Source organism: Anopheles coluzzii, chromosome 3, assembly GCF_943734685.1.
Source record: "Anopheles coluzzii chromosome 3, AcolN3, whole genome shotgun sequence".
Taxonomy (NCBI): domain Eukaryota; kingdom Metazoa; phylum Arthropoda; class Insecta; order Diptera; family Culicidae; genus Anopheles; species Anopheles coluzzii.
Window position 1 is genome coordinate 836,530 of NC_064671.1, and position 12,713 is coordinate 849,242.

General features: G+C 46.2%; 1 protein-coding gene across 1 annotated transcript; it reads left to right on the plus strand.

The window, feature by feature from the left end:
* Positions 1 to 2,221: 2,221 nt before the first annotated feature.
* Positions 2,222 to 6,580, plus strand: LOC120959943 (uncharacterized). Its single transcript, XM_040383739.2, has 4 exons — positions 2,222 to 3,894; positions 4,033 to 4,389; positions 4,479 to 4,701; positions 4,778 to 6,580. Exons 1-4 carry the CDS (start codon positions 3,884 to 3,886, stop codon positions 6,068 to 6,070), a joined length of 1,884 nt encoding a protein of 627 aa, XP_040239673.2. The 5' UTR covers positions 2,222 to 3,883; the 3' UTR covers positions 6,071 to 6,580.
* The last annotated feature ends 6,133 nt before the right edge of the window (positions 6,581 to 12,713 follow it).

A 12,713-nucleotide genomic window follows, 5' to 3' on the forward strand; every position in this document is an offset into this window, starting at 1 on the left:
ACTCACAAGATGTATTTTTACATAATTTTTAGTTTTACATGGGATGTTGTTGCAAGATACTAGAAGCTTAATCCCATCTGGTAATCTTTGAAGATAGTTCCTCTTCAAAAAACCTTTTCCCCATCATTCACACATCCCTTCTTCAATATCGAGTGTCGGTCTGTTGACGAGTCGTCTCACACACATTTCCCGATGCACGAGCAACCTCAGAGCGCAGCACAAAGCAAACGACGTTCAAAGACTCCTGTTTAAAGTGCCCGCATTGATGCATTAATTAATAGTTATTAAAATTTCCCTACACTCCATCATTGGAATAGGTCGTTTATTGCAGTGCTCAATCATAAACAATATTTTATTGGCATGCTCGACGCCGCCGGGACTCCACTGCGACGCCTGCCCCGCCTGCATCACAAGGCATGCAGGAAGGCCAGAATCAACACAGGAAGGGAAAAGGTCATCCTCGAGAGCGGAGAACAGTCGACCCGTGTGAAGGATTCTGTTTCATGGCACAAAATTAAGCACGGGAATTTGGTAACTCGGTATGGAAATCCGGCTGCTTTCCAGAAGAGCTCATGCTGTGGCGTAGCTTTTGATGGGGCAATCTTCTTACTCGGAACAAGGCACACAATTTGAACACCTGTGGAATTCCCAATCCACTCGGGACCGGAACAAGTGTCTCAAGGATAATAAAAAGGTTCTCCTGTCTAATCTGCATTAGACAAGCTGACAACTGAAAACCGGATGCTGGTGTGATAGAAAGTAAGCAAACGAGCTTTTTCCACCGGTACACATAGGGGTGGCTCTTGGTGTGAAGGAATTAAGCTTCGCAGCTCTCGCTTCCGTAGGTTCGTCATTCTCACACTGGGGCTGTTTGATAGATAAATAACAACAGATCATCATTTCGTCGTTGGTCGCGCGAAACCTCCACCACTTAATTGTATTTTATGGAGTAGATTTCCTAATCGGATAAAAATTATCCATCCATTGAGGCGAAAAGCCTCGACCAAATCCTGCGTTCGCGTTCATTTGAGCCACGGCAGGGAGAAATAGAGGATGTGGGAACAACCGGAATCGAGTCCTTTTTGCCCTTCTTTTCGGGGCGCTTCAACATATTCTGCTAGCTTTCTGCGTTTCTCTTTTGCTCTTGTTTTTCAATCGATTTCCGATCTCGATTCCCAAACGTTTGAAGCGTACTGGATCTTCGGTTAGAACGAAAACTCTGCTGCAGAAAAGTGCATCTCACAGTGTACCTTTGATCAAATGGCAAGCTTCACTTTCTCTCCTGTGTACCTTGAAGTGTTACAATCGAGCGTTCGAAGCCCACCCGTGGTGTGGCGGGAAAATCATATTTTTCCTTCCATCGATGAACGAAAAGCGATAAGAACGGGAACCGGCAATCACCAGCCGAGCCGGGAGTTAGAACGCTCAACACTTTTCCAGTCCCTGCAGTTAGGTTTGCCGTTTGGAAAATGTGTTAGAGCGCGTCAGCGTTAACACAGCGAGGGCTCAATTGGTGCTCATTAAATAAGATTTCTAGCTGCAGATAAGTTGGTTGTCCGGTCCCGCAAACACGACACGCTCACGACGGGCGGGAAACAGGACGAGGGAACGCCATTAAGATTAAGGGCTGGGAATTTGTGGTAACTGTTTTTGCGCCACTTTACCCACTCCGGGGCTGGCGTTTGTCGGCTGGCTTCTCACCCGACTGTCGAAAGGCTCATCGGAAAGATCGGTTCGGGATGATAGCAATTAGCTGCTGCGGATTGATGGATGAGGAAGCAATCGTTGCGAATTTTATCGGAAGTTGACTCTTTGTTTCTTCTCCTGCCGTTCCGTTTTGCTCACCTGGTTACAGGACGGTTATTGATGCGAGGATGAGATTTTTTCTCCGGTCAATGGGTATATCATGCACCGGGAAACAATGACCGGTCGATAAAATCTTGGGCAAAGGGCTGACTTTGTGATTTGTGTTGAAACGCTAGAGGATAAATGCGAAACGCTTGTGAAAAGATATTGATATAGGTTAGGGACGATGAGTTTTACTAAATTTATACAACGGAATGTAAAAGTATTGGTTTATCAGTTGATATTCTTTTACCCATCAATATTTGTAATCAAATTATTTAAATAAATATTATTTGTAGAAGCATTGAATAGCTAAACTGTGTCTTTACGTGAAGGGTAACAAACAAAAAGTGGAAATAAAATGCATAATTGCACTGAACAAGATAGATGAACCATCCGGGCATGAAGTAAAAAACAAATTATTCCTCAAACTCAAAATGAGACTCATTCAATTACCATAGATCCTAATCAACGGCTATTGAGATTGCATCTCACGCCCAACGAGTGAAGCCTAGATATTGATGTATTAATATAAATTAATTGACATTTCTTGCAGCGGACGAATCATGATCAGCGAATGGGAAATTACCGTAATAGAGCAGTTGATCAATGTCACCAGCCGGGTTCATTCAAAACGTTGCGGTCCCGACCTAAACCACAAACCGTGATATAGATCCTCCAGAAGCTCCCCAGCGAGCGGAGCAGAGAATGCAAGAAAACCGGAAGGAACGAAAAGGAAGGCAGTACGGGAAACCGTCTCTATGTATGTCTATGTCTACGGCCTACATAACTGGTGATAATGGATTGGCTTTAATTTGATTTTGTCGAGCCACTCGTGCCGTCCTTCCCGGCATCCCGCAAACGAAAATTCTGCTGGTTCTGACCGCCTGATCGGTTTCCAGGATGGCTAGAATGGAGCACAAAGTAAAAGAACTGAGATTGTGACACTAAATTGTCACCCTAATGGAGGCCGTCACTCGGAAGTAAGCTCAAGGTTCCGAGGTCAGCCGTCATCTTGATCGTGATAGAATTAGAAGACAGCTCGAGCACCCGCACCATTGGCACCATCGATGCCCTAAAGGTCAGCAGCTCCGGGGACAGGAAATCGTACGTCGATAATTAAAACATAATGCAATCTGCAGGAATTGTTGGCTTGTGGAAAAAGTAGCCCACGGGACGCTGACAAAACAATCTTTAAGACTTCATCGCCAAGTGGCCTTAACGTACATTTCCATCAAGTACTTCTGTCGTGCGGCGAAGGACCGAATCTCTCGGTACAGACGCCATCTGATTCGTTGAGCCGGTCCACACGGAGGGCGGAGCTACGCGAGCATAAATGCATTGAAGTGGAACCAATTCATAGCCCATCAAGAGAGCATGGCACAGCATACCAAGAGAAGCGAAGAGAGTCACCGCGGGGGTTTTATGCTGCGCTATGGTTTATGCTATAGGAAAAGAGTCATATTTAGGGGAAAATAGAGAGCTTGAGAGAGCGACCCATGAGGAAGCTTCTCAGTTATGCTGTACACATAGAAGCCTAGCGGGTCATAGAGGTTCGCCGAGGATGCAGTCTTCGATCAGTTCACATTGCGCACTCGACCCGGTAGGACGCGCGACCGCAAAGCCAAGGTTGAGTGAATATTTACCCAGTCGTCTGGACGGGAATCGAGAATGTTATCGAGCGATGTAGTATAATTTATACGTGTCGTACAATCATCGATCAGTGACGTGGCTTAGCAATAAAGTTAAACCTGAATAGTGCGTTGTGACGTGACTGTGAGATTGTTTTGATATTCAGGGTGGATTATAGAACAAACTGTATATGAGAAGTGTGTCGTTCGTGTCGTACTTCATTGATTTAATGTGTGAATACGAAGTGGACCAACGTCAACAAAACGAAATTGAATTATTGTGCCCAAAATTCAATTGATCCCTTTGGTTCAAGTTCTCGCGACCAACTTGACGGTCGAGAGAGTGATTGCGAAAACGACGCAAGTTTATTAAGACATCAGCCCAAACTGACAGCGCAAAAGACAACATGGTGATTGTGTAAGTTTAGCGCTGCTTTATGCGTGCCGTGATCGATCAAGCCCGCTCGATCGGAGCCGTATTTCCGTGTTCCAGAGTGTCCGGGCCAGCTTTGATTAATGGTGTCTCGTATCTTTTTGATTATCGTTTCGCAAACAGGCAATCGAACGTGATCAACTCGAGCGGTGGCGGTGGACAGCTCGGTATGGACTGGGACATTAACGATCCCAGTGTACCGATCGTGACGGAGTCAGACTACGATGCATTTAACGAGTGGAGTGATGGCCACTGTCGCTACATTTATCGAGGCACGAGCGAAGAGGCAAAGCGCCATTCGTCCGGCTGGGCGATGCGCAACACCAACAACCACAACGTGAACATCCTAAAGAAAAGCTGCCTGGGAGTGTTGGTCTGCTCGGCCGGCTGTATCCTGCCGAACGGGGACAAAATCCATCTCCGGCCGGCCATATGCGATAAGGCACGGCGCAAACAGCAAGGCAAAGCGTGTCCCAACAGGTGAGAGGATCATGATGAGGAATCAAGTTGAAATGGTTTAAGAGATACAAGTGTGCTAATGAGTCTGCTTCGTTGATACTTAATATCAGGTTATGCATTGGAGGTATTTTGGAGATTCTTCCATGCCGAGGACATTGCGGCTACCCGGTGACACACTTCTGGCGCCACACGCCACATGCGATATTTTTCCAAGCCAAAGGAGTCCATGACCATCCGCGCCCCGAAGCGAAGTCATCTGGTGAGACACGTCGTGTGTTGGGACTTGGACGGCGTGAGCGAGTACTTCGGACAGTGCAATCAAAAATGAACAAGGTAGGTTAAGATGTCCCAGCTTCGTCAAAAGCCGCTGTTTCTTATTGCCATGTATTTTGAATTGTGCATTCTACAGATTAATGGGATTAAACAGTCCAGGAAGTCTTCAAAGCAGCATTACACCATCGCAAAAGCAACGAGCTACAGTTCCATTTCCTCAAATGAAGTCGTCAAGTCGCCGGACTCGTCCTTCGAAGACAGCAACTATCAGATGGATTATCTGACTGGATCGTCTGCCCCTAATGGCTGTACCTATAATGTAAACCACCATCCTCCAGTACAACAACAGACGCACCCGATTCAGCAACAACAGGCACTACAATGTCCACAAAATCCGCCGCAAGATTACACACAGAACTGCTTTTACGATACTAACTTCATCCATCCGGAGGAAATCTTCCAACTGGACCAACCACTGCGACCAATAGCCAGTTCCGGCAACAATAAGTACCAGCCACAGCAGCATCCAAGCGGCTCACCCACCGGTAACATGTTCGATCTGGACCTTGGAGCGGACGGCAAGTCCTCCTACAGCGGTAAAAGTGACCAATTTTCCTCCTACCGTGGACCAGAGTACGCCACCACCGGCATTGGACGGTACTTTGACTGCGTCAAGTACGAAAGCAATACCGATACGGACACGGCCAGCCTTACCAGCAGCGGGTGCTCCAGCGTGCTCGACGACATTGCGTACTACGCAAGTCCGCAGGTCGATTATCAGAACAACAACCACACCAATAACAACTCCCTTGCACAACTGGACATGAACAAGATCGGTCTGCGTGCGTGCGACGGCATCAATTCGTTTTTTAATAGCCAATCAAGTTGCGTGTCACCGACGACTAATGATCACAAGTCGTCTGACCCGGGCCAGCACACTCATCAGCAGCAACTGGACGCGTACGGGACACTAAGCTACGAGAATTACAGTGCGTCTTCCTCCCCGAATGCGTCCCAGCTGTACGGGAGCTACGACACGACGGTCGGACAAACTTTGGGCCAATCGTTGACTCATACCTCCACCTCACCCCACTCGACCGATGGACGGATGGTGCCGACGACTCAGATGGTTGGTGCTGCTACCATATCTTCTTGTGACATGTCCCCTCAGCAGCAGCAGCAGCAGCATCAACAACAGTGTAATAGCACGGTGGGTTCAATGAGTGAGACAACGACAGCGGACAATGGTTGCTGGTGGAATAATAGCTTCTTCCAGACAACTTTGGGGACGTCTGCGAGCGGCACGGATGGATGGAACCAGGCGTATCACGAAAGCTCGGTACCCGTCGGCAATCATAACCACCACCAGCAGCAGCAACAGTTAGACCAGCAATACTACGGTCTAGAGCAGTGTGAATATCTCAGCTAGATGGGGTGAACAACCATCCTTTGTAGATAGCGTTAGAAGATGATCTCTTATGTTGTCGACTTTGTTACTCTACTTGCATTTAGTGTGAGGCTCGATAGGTGACCTGTCACTGCGTTAATCATTCCGTACTGATCTATTCATTTTGTGTTAGTCGTTAAGCATTGTCGCATTTCTGTTCTTAGACTAAGGGAAGCAACCGGCTTCGATGAAACGTAAATCAAAGTACCAAGGTAGGATGTCTTAGAATAATTTTAGTGTGTTTTTTTATACATATAATACTAGATCTAGAACAAGGGACTTTTTTATCTCTCTAATATGCTCTCCAAGGAGTCACACCTACCACACATTCACCACCGGCCTCACAGTTTGATATTTTTTGTGGAACACTTTAGCCTCCGAAGACAAGGATCAGGGCGATCGGTGAATGGACGCACCAGTGTTTCGAAGAATGGCTGATTAGTTTTGTAAGGGTTTGTTTTGTTGAAACAGTTCTAGTCACTGGAGTATCGATTATATTTGTGAAAATAAATAAAAATAGCTATACAAAAGATAAACAGATTTCTTTCTATTCCCTATACTTCATCTCCCTTTGTTACATTTGGCAATCCCTTTTTGGAAGTGACGTGATTTCTCCGTCACACTAGTCGTACACATTTAAAAAAATCAATGACACGTAATGAGCTTTTATTGGACCAATTTAAAACGGTTACAAGCGACACATATCAAAACAGCACCGGAAAGAAAGGATCAAAAAGGACCAGAACGCTCCCGGCAATTCGAAAAGCGTGTCATAACGGTAGTTTTAATGTCACTTTCCACAAATGCATAATAAAAAAGACCCAGCGAAAGAAAGAAAGAAAGAAAGCAAGAAAGGGGACCCCAAAAACATCACCCCTCGGTTGAAATGATGCAAAAAACTGTTTGCAAAAAAAATAAAAAAGGAACTGGAAACAAGAAAGGTACGGTACCATCAAAAAAAGGCCAACCGTCACGAAAAACCGACAATCGACAACACCTAAAGCTGCGTCGAAATAAAAAGCCCGTGAAAAGCGAAATGGCAGAGACAGAAAAACACAACCCAACACCAACTTTCACCATAATCCCACGGGTTTTCCACCGGTCTGTGTTCAGGGGTTGGCATTTGATTAATTTGATCCGTACGCCCCTGCAATTAAGTAGCAAAACTACCAGCAATCGGGGCGAGAGAACGCGAGCGAGTGAGAGAGCGCTGCTAAACAGCTAACATACGTTAAATGAAGTGAACCTCATGTAGTCCTTCAACGCCGCCATGGCCATCCCTTTTTCCCAACCCAACCATTTCGTGGGATGTTTGCAGGTCCTGTGAAGAGCAGTTACCGCAGAACGGATCGCGCATCGCCCGCCCGTGTATGCCTTTTCCAGTGGAAAATTAACGCACTAGAGCTGTTGATAAGAGGGCAAAAGGCTTGGGCGAGGGAGAGTGTTTGAAATCGAACGCCCGAATCTGAAACCAACGGGACCTCATGACGTTCACCCCACTGATGGTAGAACACACAAACAAACAGGGCTGAACGATGTCATTTATCAAAACAATATTTATATTTCTATTATGACGCTTGCCTTGGGAAGACACTACGACAGCTCGATGACCGCAGGGACGTCAACCAGCCCCTAGAGACACACACCGCGCCTCACCCTGGCAAGAGAAATGGGAAAGCCTTTTTTCCCCCTGAACGGATTTAGAGTGCCGGTAATCGAAGCCGGGACGCGTGCGCTGATCTATTTTTTGCACAAATTGTCATCCCCATCCCCCAGGGGTATTGAGTGTCTGCGCTGGAGTAGGTTAGGAAAAAACTAATTTGAATACAAATCCGTTTTTTGTACAACCAATTTTCCAGTGCCTTCGAAAGAAGGTTGGGCGCGTTTAAAAGCGCGCATTAATCACCGTGATTTGCATACATTATCGATTGCCTGTGCGAGTGTTTAGTGGCACGAACGGTGCACTAGAGTGGAAGAGTGCTTCGATGGATTCGATTACAGAAAACGGAGTCAGTACGCGTGCCTTCGACTTTACGTTTTCCTCCATTAGCTTTATTAGGGCTACACACAATAAACGCGGAAAAGCGGTTCGTCGCGTTTGGAGTGCGTGCATAATTAAAAGAGCAAACATATATCATCCCCGTGTCAATGCGAGGCTTACATGTGTTATGCAAATTAGGCCGAAAAACGCATTGATCGCAACACGAACGCGACTCCCTTGCGCCCTCGGGTTTACTGCTGAGGCTTGCACGGAGGGTTGCTGACCGTTGTTTTGCTAAAAATGTTGCTAAAATACGGCAGAGCGCAGGGGCCTGGAAACTGCACACGATGGCTGGGTATGTATAAACGAAGCAACATTTCATTTTTCTGACAGAAATGAGAAATAATTGCTCAATTGCTCGCAGAAAAACTCAGGCTCGCTAATGAATGCTGCCGCGCTGGGCCTCTCTTAACGGCAAAACGATCAGTTTCGCTTAATTGGGTGTAGGGTGTGATGCTTGGGTGTAGTAAGTGTTTTGTTGCGCTCAATGCGTTGATATAAATCAGTGATGTCACGAAAGAAGCAATATGAATATTTTAACAAAACAATGTTTACGTAATTCTATCAAAATTTCAACTATTATAAACACTTGAGTCTCATGTTGTATATTAAAACAATAAACCCTCTTTTCAAAATCTGTTCTAATAGGCAAAACAAAGAATCAGAAGATTTAAGAACTCAAAGCATGGAACACTCTACATTGCTTCTTAAGTCCTTTCACTAAGAACTCTTCATGTTTATGAAAATTATTTCCTTCTCATAATTAAAGTGGTCGTAAGTAGCGCCTCTCCTAGCGGCACCCTTAAAAGAAACTACCCTCAGCTAAAGAAAACCGTACCACCCAGCAAGCTCCCAGAATCCATGGCTATCGATTTCAAACGTTTGACAAGCGAAAACATACACACGATCATTCCCTTTTATTTCTGCAACAAATTCGTTGCATTTGGGCGCCATAGCTGTGATGCAATTTCGGCACAAAACACGCATAATTCCATCCGACCGTGTAATGGTGCATGATACAATCGCAATAAAACTCCACAAGAGCCCTCCAATGGCACAATGGCTTAAGCAGGCCTCTCGCAGACCTACGTTTGTTGATGTCTCAAGACAGAGCCGGGACCGCTGCCGGTTGAGCCCTCTGCGACCAGCAGTATCCTAGGCGACACAAGCATTCGGAACCCTCTCAACGCGCAACTCCTCGATTGTTCTACAAGAATGGGAAGAAATTGCTCAATCTCAAACGCACGATCTCCTCTCCTTTTCGTACTCGTAAAGCCACGCCAGGGGCCACCGAGAGGCAACAGAAACGGAGTGCTGCTGGAATTTGCTACTGTATCACATGTCCTTCCGCCCAGACCGGGAGTCGATGTACGGAGCGTAGCCCAGGGGCGGGTGACTTTCAAGAGGTTATTGTTCTCTCGGTGCCCTACACAGTGTGCAGGACCTTCCGGGGTCTGACGGAAGGTCGCCTTGGCAACCGAGTTTGACACTATCGCTACGAATTATTCACGCACTCGTGAATGCGGTGAATAGTCGCGTGAAACGGATATAGTTCCAGCGGGGGCATAGCAGAGGGAAATAAATCTCTACCGAAAACACAGTTAAAACATGTCGGACGTGTTTGTGGTCTTTTTCTACTTCCACAAGGATGGATGTAGCGTTGTAGATTCAACAGCTAAAGTTTGCTGGTGCTAGCAAGGGCTGGTGGTATAGTCCGGGGGAAGATTTTATTGCAGATAATAATTTGTATTCGGAAATGTTGCCTCCAGAAATGTCAGGCTTTTTTGCTTTGCTGTTGACTTGTTTTGAGCTTCTTTGTTGATGCAGTTTGAGCATTTCCCATCCACTGGTGTTTGGGTGAAGCGCCGAAGCCATGTGACTCTAAAACGGTTGTGGCTGGGATTAGTCGCCATAGTGACAACACGTGGAAACTCCTGTTTGGGATGTTGGTACATTCTTTATGAAACATTTCGTTCTGGAGATCATATCTCTCCCGAGAAGATTTTTAATGTGAAATAATGTTTCTTCGGAGAAGCTAGCCATCTGCAATGTTGAAGATGTTGGCAAGTTTTTAATACCTATATAACCATTAATTTCTCGTAATGTCCTTTCATAAATCCTCCATTTTCCATACTCATCAATCGTTCATACGTCACATCAAACTGCATTTGTACTGATGGGATGTTCTGCTATTCTATCCCTGTGACTTCTCACCTCTCTTGTATGCCCCTGCAATGACTCGTTTCAAGTGCTTGTATAAAGCTTGTTTAGGCCGTTCAAGAGGCACACGCCAACGGGCAGCTTATCCCTCGCCGAACACCCAGCCAGAAAAAGAAAACACGCTAAACGACGGCTGATCCTGTTGCCCAGGATGCTTACCAGGACCACCAAGGGCTGGATGTGTTCAATTAGAAATCATTGTACTGTCACCAGACTTTGATGGATGAGGCTTGACGGGTTCTTCCGCACAAAACCCGATCGGGCGAGAGTGTGCGAAAGTGCCATCAAAAGATGGCACAAGGCAACGTTAGCCTGCGTGCGTGCGTGTGAGTGTGCGGCTTATTAGCTGCCTTTCTTCCGGTACATGGGAAGCATAGAGGTGTGAGCATTTTCCAGCTATTGCTGCTGGTTCGAGTGAGACACACAAAAACAAATCCATGTCAAATGCCAAGTGGCAATTGAACACCGGTTTTCGGAGCTTCCAGCCGGCCGAAAGGCTGGTGGAAAGTCATAGCGGTTGAACTGTGTGTGTCACCACGAGACCACTCTTCGGAGGCTCCTTCGTGTGGCGTGTCAGGGACGGCACGGTCATTGTTACAATGACACACATTTCCAGCCCTATGATCAACCGTTACTGCTCCGACCACGCTTAAAGCATCAACTAGCTCCAACGAACCTCAAACACGCAACACTCAACTGTGAATGAAAAAAGTCCTTCTTTACGATAAAACAATCCCAAAAAAAAGATCCAAAAAATCTCCACTCATAATGGGATGTGCCTTAACAAGCTCGACAACAGGAGGAAAACAATTGGGAAAAATAATCATCTCTCGCCCCCGGGGAGCCGGAGGCCACGGGTGACGGAAAAGGGGAAACGATTCTTCAGCCGCCACTACATAATGACTTCATTTTGTCCAGTACTATGGAGTAATTTGCGTTGATTGTAGCCCGATCGTTCCAGGGCGAGGCAATGTAAAAGCAACATTTAAGCGCACCAGTCGCTGCCACTGGAGCAGTCGCAAAAGGTCTAGGAAAGGGGAAAGCTTATGTTGCTCGCATTTAAATCGTCCGGCGAACCGATTCGCGCTTTGCATGCCACTGGCGGAATGGTCGGCATCGTCGGGTTGGACACTCCGAGGCTGAGCGGAAAATGACCGCTAATCAGTGTCGCTAACAGGTCACGGTTGCGCGTTTTGTGGTGCTTTATTTCGATAAACTTTCCGCACGTATCATTTGACGGAGTTCAATCATGAGAATGGCCGATTTCCCTCCGTGCCTTCTCCTTAACACATCATCAAAGAAATGGGATGTTTATCATGAGATCCCCCTGAAATGCCCAACAATCCTTCCCATGTTCCTCTTGCAGTTTTGCGTTAATCGTTTGCCGCGAAAATTGAGTGTTTGTTTTTGCACCGTTTGCAACGCCAACGAGGTGGAGTAGCCGAGAGATCCGCTGACCATCCCTGGCAAGCGCGGCTGTGCCACATATTCCAGGCCGATTACTCCTGCCTGAGCATACATCCTCGAGCGAAGATCGGATCGGACAGGGCCAAAATCGCACGCAATCGCCTCCAAGGTGCGTGTTGTTGAATGTGTCGAAGGGACGCCTCCAAGAGAAACAAAAGAAAATCGAACGACTCGTTGCACGATTCTGCGTTGCGTTTTTTTGGGAGATTTCGTACGCAAACTGAACAAGCGCCCGGCAATGGCCGTATGTTGACAGGCTGCTGCTGTTGCTGCTGCACCTTCCTCTCTCTTGGACGTTCGATAATTATCAATATCGTTAATGAAAGTGCACCGCCGAATGGTGTGCAATTATGGCCAATTTGTGTCGGGTTCTGTGTGTGATAGGGTTGCGCTAGCGGGGCAGATAGTCGACGGTACAGGGCAGGTAGGTTCGTTGTGCAATCTGTGCTTCATTTTTGTTCCGTATTTACTTTGGCTAATTTAAGGAAATTATGATTGATTGGATTTTTAAACGATACGCCAAGTAGTTGCTGCTTTGGTATGTTGAGTAAGTCGAAAGGCTTTTCGGAATTGTTTGGAAGTTGTGAAAGTTTTTGTAGTGAAGAAAGAAAAGCTTTAAAGTGTTCTGTAAAGACTGATATTGAAACAGATACAATGAGGTTAGATTAACTCAACCGACTGTTAGCTACTGTGCATACAATATAGAATTTATAACATCGGAAAGTCATTGTCCCAGCACTTTTAACGGTCCGGAATAGAACGGGATGTACATTGGAATTCCCAATTCTCACCAAACTGCCATCTTTTTTAGCGTATTTACAGCATCTACGAATTTTATGACTTTATACCATCATACTGTGTATTAAGTTGCCACGGAAACGCTTGTAACCCTTCCAT

Bases quoted from the DNA above. Each gene is read 5' to 3' on its own strand.
- LOC120959943 (XM_040383739.2), top strand. The intron at 4,390-4,478 runs GTGAGAGGATCA...ACTTAATATCAG, and splicing joins GGCAAAGCGTGTCCCAACAG to GTTATGCATTGGAGGTATTT. The intron at 4,702-4,777 runs GTAGGTTAAGAT...TGCATTCTACAG, and splicing joins TGCAATCAAAAATGAACAAG to ATTAATGGGATTAAACAGTC.